Consider the following 14,855-nt stretch of genomic DNA (forward strand, 5'->3'; position numbering starts at 1 on the left):
CACAACACCCAGCATGCCCCGATTTCTGGCGACACGCTAGGAGTTGGGTGGTGGGTCCCATTACCCTAGAGTTGCTGGTGAGACACAACATCCAGCATGCCCCGATTGCTGGCGACACGCTGGGAGTTGGGTGGTGGGTCCCATTACCCTAGAGTTGCTGGTGAGACACAACATCCAGCATGCCCCGATTGCTGGCGACACGCTGGGAGTTGGGTGGTGGGTCCCATTACCCTAGAGTTGCTGGTGAGACACAACATCCAGCATGCCCCGATTGCTGGCGACACGCTGGGAGTTGGGTGGTGGGTCCCATTACCCTAGAGTTGCTGGTGAGACACAACATCCAGCATGCCCCGATTGCTGGCGACACGCTGGGAGTTGGGTGGTGGGTCCCATTACCCTAGAGGTGCTGGTGAGACACAACATCCAGCATGCCCCGATTGCTGGCGACACGCTGGGAGTTGGGTGGTGGGTCCCATTACCCTAGAGTTGCTGGTGAGACACAACATCCAGCATGCCCCGATTGCTGGCGACACGCTGGGAGTTGGGTGGTGGGTCCCATTACCCTAGAGTTGCTGGTGAGACACAACATCCAGCATGCCCCGATTGCTGGCGACACGCTGGGAGTTGGGTGGTGGGTCCCATTACCCTAGAGTTGCTGGTGAGACACAACATCCAGCATGCCCCGATTGCTGGCGACACGCTGGGAGTTGGGTGGTGGGTCCCATTAGCCTAGAGTTGCTGGTGAGACACAACACCCAGCATGCCCCGATTTCTGGCGACACGCTAGGAGTTGGGTGGTGGGTCCCATTACCCTAGAGTTGCTGGTGAGACACAACATCCAGCATGCCCCGATTGCTGGCGACACGCTGGGAGTTGGCTGGTGGGTCCCATTACCCTAGAGGTGCTGGTGAGACACAACATCCAGCATGCCCCGATTGCTGGCGACACGCTGGGAGTTGGGTGGTGGGTCCCATTACCCTAGAGGTGCTGGTGAGACACAACATCCAGCATGCCCCGATTGCTGGCGACACGCTGGGAGTTGGGTGGTGGGTCCAATTACCCTAGAGTTGCTGGTGAGACACAACATCCAGCATGCCCCGATTGCTGGCGACACGCTGGGAGTTGGGTGGTGGGTCCCATTAGCCTAGAGTTGCTGGTGAGACACAACACCCAGCATGCCCCGATTTCTGGCGACACGCTAGGAGTTGGGTGGTGGGTCCCATTAGCCTAGAGTTGCTGGTGAGACACAACACCCAGCATGCCCCGATTGCTGGCGACACGCTGGGAGTTGGCTGGTGGGTCCCATTACCCTAGAGGTGCTGGTGAGACACAACATCCAGCATGCCCCGATTGCTGGCGACACGCTGGGAGTTGGGTGGTGGGTCCCATTACCCTAGAGGTGCTGGTGAGACACAACATCCAGCATGCCCCGATTGCTGGCGACACGCTGGGAGTTGGGTGGTGGGTCCCATTACCCTAGAGTTGCTGGTGAGACACAACATCCAGCATGCCCCGATTGCTGGCGACACGCTGGGAGTTGGGTGGTGGGTCCCATTACCCTAGAGTTGCTGGTGAGACACAACACCCAGCATGCGCCAATTGCTGGCGACACGCTGGGAGTTGGGTGGTGGGTCCCATTACCCTAGAGTTGCTGGTGAGACACAACATCCAGCATGCCCCGATTGCTGGCGACACGCTGGGAGTTGGGTGGTGGGTCCCATTACCCTAGAGTTGCTGGTGAGACACAACACCCAGCATGCGCCAATTGCTGGCGACACGCTGGGAGTTGGGTGGTGGGTCCCATTACCCTAGAGTTGCTGGTGAGACACAACACCCAGCATGCCCCGATTTCTGGCGACACGCAGGGAGTTGGGTCCCATTACCCTAGAGTTGCTGGTGAGACACAACACCCAGCATGCCCCGATTGCTGGCGACACGCTGGGAGTTGGGTGGTGGGTCCCATTACCCTAGAGTTGCTGGTGAGACACAACACCCAGCATGCCCCGATTGCTGGCGACACGCTGGGAGTTGGGTCCCATTACCCTAGAGTTGCTGGTGAGACACAACACCCAGCATGCCCCGATTGCTGGTGGCACGCTGGGAGTTGGGTGGTGGGTCCGATGTACAGGGCGATATAGCCGATAGCCACAGGCCAGAGACCCCGGCACTGGGAGTGAGACATCACTGGCGAGTGCTGCAATATTACTATGCAAACTACTGTGCAGTAAGAGAATACCGCCCCTGTGTGCGCTCTCTGCTGCGGGGTTTGCACACTTGTACATGTAGACCAGATACAGACTTCCCAACAGGGGCCTCAGATAATATGAAGAAAGGAAACTTACTTACATATGTGGAGTTATAAAAATGTAACTTGAGTTTCCGATGAGACTGTACCTCCTTGCAGCTCACACCGACAGACTTGGCAACAACCTGAATGAACTTGCTGTCTCTCAGGGAGATTTTGGCTCCTGTCGCACTGACCGTCATCTCCCCCCTGAGGTTCTCATACAGCATCTACAAAAAACATGATGTGGGCTAAATCCCTGGTATATTCCCATTAACTGCTCACTGGTAGCAGCAGAGACACATGGGGGCAGACACTGGGAGCAGAACAGCACTGGTGCAGGGAAGGAGCAGATGCTACTTTTATTTTATTAGGGAGACTCCGGCATTGAAGAAGGGGTGGTCCAAGGAGTGGCAAATCCAGGATAACGGCCCTACGAAATTTGCTAACTTTTTGGGAATTGGGCAATAAAAAAAATATATTTTGTGTACTAACGCTATAAATGGGGAGAGCAGCAGAAATAGGGAGTAATGTCATGTCCCCAAGCGATTATGTGTTTTAGTCACTGGACAGTTTGGACGACCCAGCGCATCCATGCATTACACAAACCATTGATGTCTATAGGAACTGTGCAATGCTTTAATACTCCTGTGGTGGCGCTACAATGAAAAAGACAGTGATTGTAGATTCCAATTAAAGGGGCTGTCCAAAATAAAAGAAACATGGTGACCCACCTGACTGTAGGTTGTGCCTGGCATTACAGCTGAGCTCTACTATAGCGGAGCTCCAATACAACCTGTGACAGGAGCCTTGCTTACTAATCTAGGACAACACCTTTAACCCTTCAGACATACTCCCTGGAAACAGGCTGCTGGGATTTTAAGAGAAATATCCCCCCCACCCCCCCAAAAAAGACATCCCCTGTAAGGAAAAAAAAAAGTAAAGAAAGTCCGGTCCCTCATACATTACATAGTCAGACTATGTGATATATTATATTCTCTGCTCGCCTTCAGTATAAAATGTAATTTCATTTTCAAAAACAGAATAGCAATAAAGTCTGGGACGCGAGGTCCGTCGTTCTTTAATAAAGGAAAACAGCGAGAAATGAAAAAAATAATGAAATATGAATGGGCTTTTATTAAGAAAATGTTATTAAAAAGGAAAAGGGAAAAAAGTTTTTATAGTGAGACACTGATATTTAATTTCAGCCAGGTGGTCCTCAGTATACATGGCGCGATGTGTGCATGCGTGATCACTGCTCCAATAGCTTCTATGGGTCTACAGGAGCGCCAGTGACTGCTGTGTATGGAGCGGTGGTCACACATGCACGAGTGACGCCTGAGTCCCATCATCCCCCACTGAACGTACATTCGTCACCGATCCGGCGGGATTATTGGAAATCTACTGTAAAAACTCCTACCGATCAGCTGTGCCAAGCGTAGCACCTGGCACAGCGACACCTACAGGAGTGTGGCCATGCCTGGTACTGCAGCGCAACTAGAACAGCCAATAGAAATGAATGGACCCCTGTCCTGGACACAGGGGAGATCACGTAGTCCTGTGAGGGGCACATACCTGTTTTTTCTGCTCCAGGGTGAGATGGGTTTTGCCTAAAACATAGGATAATTTTGCCAGTGCGGCTTCTGGAGTCAAATCACATCCTGGAATCACTCCGACCACAGTAAGAGCCTACGTGCAAAAATAAGTCAAAAGTAAAAATTATTTTAGTATCTAACAAAATGATATAGATAAAAAAAAGCACTTCATCAGGCATGAGAAGACTGCATAATTAAACGGGAAAGTAAAACCTGCAAGTGATTTGCTTCTAGTGTACAAAAGGGAAGGGAACAATGTCCTGTGAGGGCAGAAGAGCGCCCCAAACGGCCCACCCGCCTGTGCAGGGGACTGGAGCAATACAGATCCCTGCACAGCCAGAGGACCGAAACGTCGTGCAGGAGCAACCCAGCACTGCGCCACATAGTGCCATCAGTTTATCAGACTGGAATACCACTTTAGGGGTGACCCCACACAGAATAGCTGGCCAAGATACCAAAAATGTAAAAACCAATAATGATGCAATCATCGTCCACCTCACGGCCAGCCGCACCCCAAGCTTAATCTTTTTATCCTTTACATTTTGCGTTTCCATTCCCCAGCATTTCCGGGTGCGATCAGAGCTGCTTGACATGTAACAGGCTGGAGCGTACGGGGACTGCCAGGACGGTGTACAACAGTTACCACCGTCAGGACAGGTGGAGACAATAATGCGGTCACTCACTGACAGCAAGCAGACGTCTGGAAATGTGATGTCTGGAAGTTACAGAACTTCTCGTGACGTCATGATCACACTTTATTCCCACAGATCAGGAGATCCCCTTTAAGCGGCTGCACTTTTGCTGCCTGTTTAGATTGTCGCTGGGCGACAGCTTCCTGCATTGTGTGCGCCCGTGGCACAATTACAGAATGTTAGCCCCCCCGCGTAAACCTGAAAGAAATATAGCGGGGGTCTCATGGCCTCATGGACCCTGTCATTTAATATGACTTTCTGTCAGAAGAAAGGTCAAATAAAGGTCAGGTCAGTCATCTCTGAAAGTGTGACACTGGTTTTATCCAGTTTTTTTCTGGTATGTTTGGCAGCTATTGTAACGGTTTTCTATTGGCTGTTAGCAGCTTTGCCGCTCTTTTTTTTGAATATATAAACACCTGTTTTGTGGTATCTGGTCATTCTGTCAGCAGAAGATAAAGAAGACACATACCCCAGGATGGAGAATCTCCTGCAACAGCTCCTGACTAGAGCCGACGGCGAGGATGGAGCGGACTGGCTGAGGCAATGCCTGGCTATGAAACCTATCTTAGCGCCTGCCAATGCTGTCCCTCATCCTCCAGAAGATACCCTTCGGTCGCCGTGTCAAGCCTCTCCGGTCCTGCCGACACCCACCGCTTCAGGGAGGCGCAGGAGGCAAAGGACCCCATACTCTCCGAAGTCGCTGTCGCCGCCTGCTTCCAGACGCAGTGTCCAAGAAGGAAGAAGGAAGTCACGGCGCCGCCCTCCTCAGAAGTCTCGCAGCCCAGCGCGAGACTTCCACTGCCAGCGTCATGACAGAGCGCCGACCGCCTCATCTGAAGTGGCCGGGATGTCTTCAACACACCGCAGCCGTAAAAGCGCTGCGGTGTCATTGGATTCAACAACAGCAGTGGCTTCTGCAGCTGCGGTCCAGACCACCGGTTCGGGAGGACCCCCTGTCGTCACACTCAGAAGAGGATGAAGAAACGCCGCTTACAGCAGCTTCCCATATGAGCTTGCCCAACATGGAGGGCTCGAGCTCCAGCTGCTGTATGGAGCAGAGAAACGACCAGCATTCATCGAGGGGTGAGACTTTCAATGTTCCTTTGTCTGTTCCACACTCACATTTAAAAGACATCATAAAGAAAGTGTTAGCTGAAACTTTAAGAGAAGCTATTCCCCCCCCCTTGCTGTCACATCAGCTGTCACATCAGCTGTCACATCAGCTGTCACATCAGCTGTACACAGTGCTGCAATTTCTGACATTTCATCAGCTAACACCGCCCCTGTTAACCCTTTTAAAGAAGCTCTGACATGCGAGCTGTCTCCCTTAGGATTCCATTTAAGCCCTTCTGTTAAAGAGCTTATTTGGAATAATCATTTAGTCGATATTTTTTCTTTACTGCCTAGAAAGGACCAGCTTTCAAAATCCGAAAAGAATGATGAGAAAGCTGATTCAGATGAATTTAACCGCACCAACTTTAAATCTTTCAACAACTGGGTGAAAGCTTTTTCTATTTTTGCTGCAGTTTTGGGTGAAAAATCTCCCCATCTCTGCAACAAGTTATTTCAGCCCCCTTCTAGTTCAAGTAAACGCGGTGTTTGTTTCGCTTTCAACGATTCCTTTTGTAAGTGGAACAACAACTGTAGATTCCGCCATGAATGCTCGTTCTGTGGTAACTCACACCCTATGTCTAAATGTTTTAAGTAACAAGCAGGTCAACAGTCCTCAGGTAAGGAGCCTAATTCAAAAAGCACAGACGCCAGTGATTCTGGCAAACATGTCAGTGTGCCTAAGCAAATATCCCGACCAGGGGACCAGTGAGCTGCTTTTTAATGGTTTTTCAGAATGATTTTTTAACCCACAATTTAAAGGGGCAGGCTGTTCTGTTGTTCCTAATTTACCCTCTTTAAAGGCTCACCCTGAGGCAGCTAGGGATAAAATTATTAATGAAATTCAGCTAGGCAGAGTTTCAGGCCCTTTTTTAACCCCGCAGTTTGTTAATTTCCATATATCACCATTGGGTATTGTACCAAAAAAAAAAAAAAAAAAAAGATGAGGGCTCTTTCCGGCTAATTCACCACTTATCATATCCGCTGGGTTCATCCATGAACGATGAAGTGGACAAGGCTTTATGCTCCGTGTCCTATTCATCTTTTGATTCTGCATTAGAAATCCTCAAGAAATTTGGTTTTAATGTTTTAATGTCCAAGTCAGATATTAAGTCTGCTTTTAGACTCCTTCCTGTTCACCCGTGCGGTTTTAATTCTTTAGGTTTTTATTTTGATGACTTTTTTTTTTTTTTTTTTTTTTTTTATCCAAATGTGTGAGCACTTCGGTGTTCCTATTGCTCACAGAAAAACAGTTGGTCCATCTAGATCTATCGAATTTCTGGGAATCACTCTTGATTATCAAAAAATGGAATCTGACTTCCTGATGAGAAAATTTTTAAACTGCGCATTGTGTTATCAAATTTTTTAGCCAAGAACAAGGTCACTCTTAAGGAAATTCATTCATTGTTAGGTCTATTGCATTTTGCGGTTTGCATCATTCCTATAGGTCGGGCTTTTTGCAGAAGTTTATAGGATGCCACTTAAGGTGTGTCTTCACCTCATTCGCATGTTAGTATCCGTTCTGACCTAAAGGAAGACGCTAGAATTTGGCTCTCCTTTTTGTCAGAGCACAACGTCAGATCTTTGTGGCAGTCATTTTTTGTCTCTGGCGATTCTTTTCCCTTTCTTTTCACAGCGGATAGCCAGCGTGGCTTCAGTATTTTATTTGACTCCCATTGGATGTCCATCCTGTGGCCAATAAGTTGGGTGTCTAAGAAAGTAACTTCAAACGTAATGGTGTTGGAACTTTTTTCTATTTTTGCAGGAATATTAATTTGGAGATCACTAATGCAGAATTCCAGGATTTTACTCCTTTCCACTAACCAGGCAGTAGTTGTTTTTATTTATTTTATTTTATTTTTTTTTTTTTTTCTATCAACACGTTATCTTCTAAAAATACTTTTGCTGCCAGAATTTTGAGACAATTGGTTTTACAATGCCTGAAAGCAAAGTTGGGAAAGAGCAAATTTCTTTTCATAACTGACTCTTTACAAAATCGTCAGTGGTCGAATTTTTTCCTGCAGGTTCCCAACGTGGATTCGGAAGGACCCTCTTACCCCTTTCAATTTGGGACATGATTGCACGCTGATACAGTATTTTATAAAAAAAAAAAAATAAATAAATAAATAAAAAATCGTTATCTAATAGATCATGGGCTGACTATTCGGCTGCATGGCTGAATTGGAACAATTTTTGCAACCTACATTATTTTGACCCAACAGTTTCTAATCCGGTAGCAGCACTAAAGTTTGCTGAATCTTTAGTACAAAACGGTTTGTCTTACTATGCAATAGCGAAATGCATAGCAGGAGTTTCATTTTTCCTTAAACTTTCTGGCAGTATTGCTTTAACTAATCTTTTTCCAGTAAAGCAGTTTTTAAAAGGCTTTAGGAAAACCAATTTTATACCTGACTCGAGACGACCTATTTCCCTGTCTTTATTGAAAGAATTGTGCTCCTGTCTCATCCACGTTTGTGTAAATTTTAAGGAAGCCTTATTATTTAGCTCTATTTTTTTTTTCTCTGTCCTTTTTTGGAGCACTTCGCGTTGGTGAGGTGGTTTCTGTTAAGAAATCGGAGCCTTCGGGACTCATGATTTCGGATGTCCAGATTCATGAGTAGTTTTTTTTTTTTTTTTTTTTTCATTTTATTTATAAGAAAATTAAAGACAGATTAATTAGGCAGGGGATCTAGGTTGAAAATTAACGCGATCCATGTCTCTATCATTTGCCCTGTTGATAACACGGCAAATTGGTTTAAGGTCAGACCTATGGGACAGGGCCCATTATTCATTCATAGAGATTTTTCTCCTGTTACTGTCTTTCAATTTAATTTTGTCCTAAAGAAATGTTTACGCTTTTTGGGTAAAAAACACCTTAAAATCACATCTCATTCATTTAGAATCGGAGCAGCTACGGAGGCCTCTAGGGCCGGGCTTTCCGATTCAGGGATAAAGGAATTGGGAAGATGGAACTCCAAAAGGTTCAAATTATATGTACGACATGATCTGTATGACTATTAATTATTGGTTTTCTTTCAGGTCCGCTAGTCATTTGGATAGTCGGACATTCTTTTATCTTCTGGGCCAGGAAGAGGGCCAGCCAACGATCTTATGCTGAAAATTTATCCTTTAATCCTTCTGATATTCAGGTCTGGTGGCATGGAGTTCGCGGCTTGAAATGGCATTGCCTGGTTGCTGAAGTGAAGAAATGGCTAATTAAATTTCCTTCCCCTGATTTAATTATATTTCATGTAGCTGGGAATGATCTCGGAAAAATCCGGACTCTTGACTTATTATTGGACATTCGATCCGATATTATTTATCTTAAGCAAATTCTGCCTGAATCAAACTTCGTTTTTTCAAGATTATTCCCAGACTTTTGTGGCACGACAATCAATTTTCTTTTTTAGATAAAATCCGGAGAAGGGTCAATAAATCTATGGAAAAATGTTTTCTTTTAATTTCAGGGTTTTCATTCCGGCATTTGGATTTGGAGGGTTTTTTACCGGGCCTTTATAGGCCTGATTTGGTTCATTTATCTGATATCGGCCTTGATATTTTTAATTTAGACCTACAAACTATCATTGAAAAATGGCTGTGTGGTTTGGGGGGGCCATGTCTCGCTGAGTCATGGCCTTGTGGGAAAATCACCCATGTCTGGGTGGATTGGTTTATTGGAAAAGTTTGGTACTTTGGTTTTATAATTTATGGAGTTTATTTATTGGTGATTAATTAATTTATGTAACCCTAAATAAACTACACGGCCATTTTTATCCACAATTAAAGCGTTTTGTGTTTTTATTGTATGAATGGGTTCTATGAGGCCATGTTAGCCCCCCCGCGTAAACCTGAAAGAAATATAGCGGGGGTCTCATGGCCTCATGGACCCTGTCATTTAATATGACTTTCTGTCAGAAGAAAGGTCAAATAAAGGTCAGGTCAGTCATCTCTGAAAGTGTGACACTGGTTTTATCCAGTTTTTTTCTGGTATGTTTGGCAGCTATTGTAACGGTTTTCTATTGGCTGTTAGCAGCTTTGCCGCTCTTTTTTTTGAATATATAAACACCTGTTTTGTGGTATCTGGTCATTCTGTCAGCAGAAGATAAAGAAGACCCCACCCTCCCTCCCCTGAATTCTTGTAATTTTACTGTCGTGTAGTTTACTTGTGGGAAAATCACCCATGTCTGGGTGGATTGGTTTATTGGAAAAGTTTGGTACTTTGGTTTTATAATTTATGGAGTTTATTTATTGGTGATTAATTAATTTATGTAACCCTAAATAAACTACACGGCCATTTTTATCCACAATTAAAGCGTTTTGTGTTTTTATTGTATGAATGGGTTCTATGAGGCCATGGCAGCGATGCCCTTGGCTGCCGCCAAGTTCACTGTAATGTAAACAACCACCAATTAAAACATTTAAAGCTCGCACAGAAAGGAAAGTATCCCCAGCCAAAAGCAAAGTTCATGGGGGCGACCTGTCCCGGGGCTCCAGTGTGATGTCCCAGTACATCAGGTGCGCCATGGTGAGCACCAAACAGCTCCCAAAAGTCTCCATCAATGGATCCAAATGGAGTAAACTTCCCAATTACTCAGAAGGAAGTGTCTGGACAGATCAGAGCAGTTGCTGAATGGCTGCGAAAGATCACAAGGATGAAGCCTATGCGACTATCACTTCCAGCCTAGGTTGTGTGTCATCTTCTAGTATGGCTCCACACCCACCAGAAAAGCACAATGTCAGCATATATGGGTTGCAGGATTCTTGAGCTCTAGTAAAGGGTGTGTTTATGCATTAATTACTAGCCTATGCCACCACTTCCCGATTAGTGGGGTGCCCAGAGACCCCCACTGATCCTTGCAATGGTTCCTTCATACCATACTCTGGTCCCACCTTCAGGTAATCTGCCGCGGTCATAAAAGTCAGATCACCACCAACCAAAGGTGAGTGTATACTTGTCATGGGTTTACCACAACAGAGAGGAGCCAGAAGACCGCAGCATCTTATTGCTCCTACTCCTGCGCTGAATAGAAGCACTTCACCTTCTTATTAAACGGTGTAAATTTCTTTGAGCGGTGCAGAGGTTAATATTGGGAGCTCTGGGAGTCTGGGTCTTCAGCTGTGCACAGTTATATGTGTGAATATATTTCTATTCTCCTTTATCCCTTTTCGTATTACCTTATTAGTCTGTGGTTGGTGTATTACGGTACACTACTACTCCCCTCTTCCCTGGGTGAGGGAAGAGTACGGCCTGAGGGGGGATTCAGGAGCTAAGGCAAGGTACGTGGCCCCGGTAGCCTCACCTTCAGGAGTAACCCGGGGATCAGGGTGAGCTAGGGAGCCGCCTAGTGTTAGGGACAGGGAAGGAGCTCCTGGTCCCAAGACACTCGATAACGAAGCCATGACAATACTGCTAGGTTATGCTTCCTGAATAGTTGCTCCAGCGCCACTCACTTCCATGCTCAGATCCCAATGCAGACGTGACCAGTGCCAGAGCAACCCTTTAATAACGGTAATACCCCCCTCATAACCGTCCATATACACACACCTTTCCAGTGGCATAAGACTCTGTAACAGAGCCCCGCAGACATTGTGTGCAGTTGATGATCGCCACGCCACGCTCCGTAGCCGCCTTCAGTTCTTGCAATAGATCGATTCGGCAATCGGGGGCGTTTCCAGAGCCGTACGTCTCCAGCACAATGGCCTCCATGGGTGGCTGAAGAAAAGCTTTTACCTGCACATTGAATGACATATTAGATTGTGTAGTGAGACATGTACAGCTGGTCATATACAGTCACATACGGACACATACCGTGGCAGCGGTGATCCCAGGGAATATGCGGAGCAGGCCCACGTTTCTGTTCATGTCTGTGTGCACATGGAACTTCTTTGTAGTGTTTGCTCTCCAAACAGTTTCCCAATTAACTAGAAATAAAAATACCGCTCACTATTCAGGTTCACTCATAATACATGGCCGGATGTGCAGGAGACGTTTCAGTCCCTGTCTGAAGCCTGTTTAAAGGGGTTGTCCAAGATTCAGCTATCAGATTGGTAATGGGACAGCCAACACACAACTGTTACCGGTTCACAGCGCCATACACTCTGCAATGGCTGTTCATGGGTACTACAGCTCAGCTCCTGTTCACTTCAATAGAAACTGCAGCACCTGAGAACATCACGGCATATGGAGATGTGATGTTGTGGTGTGCCATACACTTACTGATGAGGTGGGACCTGCAAACAGCTGACTTAAGGGTAGCTCATCAGCATTGTAGTAAGGGACAGTTCCTTTAAATAAGAACAGACAGGCCCATTGCCAGGCACAGACGTGTGAAAATGTTTTCCAGTCTCGCTTCCAGGCGGAGATAGGATTGGTTGAAGTTAGAAATCAAAGACATTTCTGCTGGCCACTTCCCTTCCTGTCCTTTAAAAACAAAAAGCACAAAAAATCGAATTGCTCAAGCAGAGGCGAATACCATGAAAGGTTGATTGTGACGAATGCAGCCTTTGTGTTACTTGCAGCTGCTTATTTACCCACAACGAGTATATAGAGGATGTTATATATTGCACAAAGAGTCGGTGTGCAGGAGGAGGCGAAGTGTGAGCAGCGTCGGCGTGCAGGAGGAGGCAAAGTGCGAGGAGCGACGGCATGCAGGAGGAGGCAAAGTGCGAAGAGCGTCAGCATGCAGGAGGAGGCAAAGTGCGAGGAGCGTCGGCCTGCAGGAGGAGGCGAAGTGCGAGGAGCGTCGGCGTGCAGGAGGAGGCGAAGTGCGAGGAGCGTCGGCGTGCAGGAGGAGGCAAAGTGCGAGGAGCGTCGGCATGCAGGAGGAGGCGAAGTGCGAGGAGCGTCGGCGTGCAGGAGGAGGCGAAGTGCGAGGAGCGTCGGCATGCAGAAGGAAGCAAAGTGCGAGGAGCGTCGGCATGCAGAAGGAAGCAAAGTGCGAGGAGCGTCGGCATGCAGAAGGAAGCAAAGTGCGAGGAGCGTCGGCATGCAGAAGGAAGCAAAGTGCGAGGAGCGTCGGCATGCAGAAGGAAGCAAAGTGCGAGGAGTGTCGGCATGCAGAAGGAAGCAAAGTGCGAGGAGCGTCGGCATGCAGAAGGAAGCAAAGTGCGAGGAGCGTCGGCATGCAGAAGGAAGCAAGAGGCAAAGTGCGAGGAGCGTCGGCATGCAGGAGGAGGCAAAGTGCGAGAAGCATCGGCGTGCAGGAGGAGGCACAGTGCGAAGAACGTTGGCATGCAGGAGGCACAGTGCGAGGAACGTCGGTGTGCAGGTGGAGGTACAGTGCGAGGAACGTCGGCATGCAGGAGGAGGCACAGTGCGAGGAACGTCGGCATGCAGGAGGAGGCATAGTTCGAGGAACGTCGGCGTGCAGGAGGAGGCACAGTGCGCCATGGTGAGCACCAAACAGCTCCCAAAAGTCTTCATCAATGGATCCAAATGGAGTAAACTTCCCAATTACTCAGAAGGAAGTGTGTGGACAGATAAGAGCAGTTGCTGAATGGCTGCGAAAGATCACAAGGATGAAGCCTATGCGACTCGCCATCTCCTATCACTTACAGCCTAGGTTGTGTCATCTTCTAGTATGGCTCCACACCCACCAGAAAAGCACAATGTCAGCATATATGGGTTGCAGGATTCTTGAGCTCTAGTAAAGGGTGTGTTTATGCATTAATTACTAGCCTATGCCACCACTTCCCGATTAGTGAGGTGCCCAGAGACCCCCACTGATCCTTGCAATGGTTCCTTCATACCATACTCTGGTCCCACCTTCAGATAATCTGCCGCGGTCATAAAAGTCAGATCACCACCAACCAAAGGTGAGTGTATACTTGTCATGGGTTTACCACAACAGAGAGGAGCTAGAAGACCGCAGCATCTTATTGCTCCTACTCCTGCGCTGAATAGAAGCACTTCACAGTGCGAGGAACGTCGGCATGCAGGAGACACAGTGTGAGGAGCGTTAGCATGCAGGAGGAGGCAAAGTGCGAGGAGCGTCGGCGTACAGGAGGAGGCAAAGTGCGAGGAGCGTCGGCATGCAGGAGGAGGTGAAGTGCGAGGAGCGTCAGCGTGCAGGAGGCAAAGTGCGAGGAGCATCGGGGTGCAGGAAGAGTTGCCTCTGTATACAAGACTGCACCCAAACATAACCAATGCTACTAATGTAAGACCAAGGCTGGCTTCAAACGTCCATGGTCCGAGTACACGGCTCTGTAGTGGTCAGCCTCATAATGTCTGTAAGGTTGGTGTGTTCTGGTCAGGAGACCCCTGGATGCTATGTACTTGGGACAGTGAAGTATGAAAGTCTGAAACCTGCCTAAGATTTGAAAGGGGTTGTCCAGGACTGAATAAAAACACACAAAAAAACCTGATTTTTTCCAAAATTTGCACCACGCCTGACTGCTCACTTCTATCCAGCTGAGCTGCCATATGGGGTGCAAACTAGAGACAGGTGTGGCCTTTTTTGGGGGAAAGAAAGCCGCCATGTTTATCTAATCCTGTACAAATTTAATAGACTGGCATACTGACCAGTTGTATGTGACATTAGGGTATGACACCAGAGGTTTGGGTAACACGAGTACCCCAATTTCAGGTCTGTATGGACTTTGGTGGGTACTGTATTAATGAAGGCTGGCCATACACCTAAGATGAATCCTGCTCTAACCTGCTGATTTTGGCAAGATGGGGCCACCATCTAATGTGTAAGGGGGTATCTGACCCCTCCGCCAGCAGACAACAGAAGAAAGAGTTGGAACTATTGTATTTAACAAGACGTTTGACAGTATCCTATTTCTTTTTCTGTACTGAAAACACATGTGCTTGTATGGAGCTCGAGATATATATATATATTAATATTATAATATAATAATAATAATAATTTTTATTTATATAGCGCCAACATATTCCGCAGCGCTTTACAACTTATAGAGGGGACTTGTACAGACAATAGACATTACAGCATAACAGAAATCACAGTTCAAAACAGATACCAGGAGGAATGAGGGCCCTGCTCGCAAGCTTACAACCTATGAGGAAAAGGGGAGACACGAGAGGTGGATGGTAACAATTGCTTTAGTTATTTGGACCAGCCATAGTGTAAGGCTCGGGTGTTCATGTAAAGCTGCATGAACCAGTTAACTGCCTAAGTATGTAGCAGTACCGACAAAGAGGGCTATTTACTG

At 47.2% G+C, this 14,855-nt stretch overlaps 1 protein-coding gene across 1 annotated transcript in view; it reads right to left on the reverse strand.

Annotated features, from left to right (window-relative positions):
* The window catches only part of ASPG (asparaginase), a 45,826-nt gene that overhangs the window by 11,737 nt on the left and 19,234 nt on the right, over positions 1 to 14,855 (reverse strand). Inside the window, exons 7-10 of the mRNA XM_077266602.1 lie at positions 11,491 to 11,603; positions 11,227 to 11,412; positions 3,860 to 3,973; positions 2,395 to 2,514 (exon numbers count right to left, since the gene is read on the reverse strand). Coding sequence (XP_077122717.1) covers positions 2,395 to 2,514; positions 3,860 to 3,973; positions 11,227 to 11,412; positions 11,491 to 11,603 — 533 coding nt within the window. The remainder of the gene's footprint in view (positions 1 to 2,394; positions 2,515 to 3,859; positions 3,974 to 11,226; positions 11,413 to 11,490; positions 11,604 to 14,855) is intronic.

The sequence above is a fragment of the Ranitomeya variabilis genome, chromosome 1 (assembly GCF_051348905.1).
Source record: "Ranitomeya variabilis isolate aRanVar5 chromosome 1, aRanVar5.hap1, whole genome shotgun sequence".
NCBI lineage: Eukaryota > Metazoa > Chordata > Amphibia > Anura > Dendrobatidae > Ranitomeya > Ranitomeya variabilis.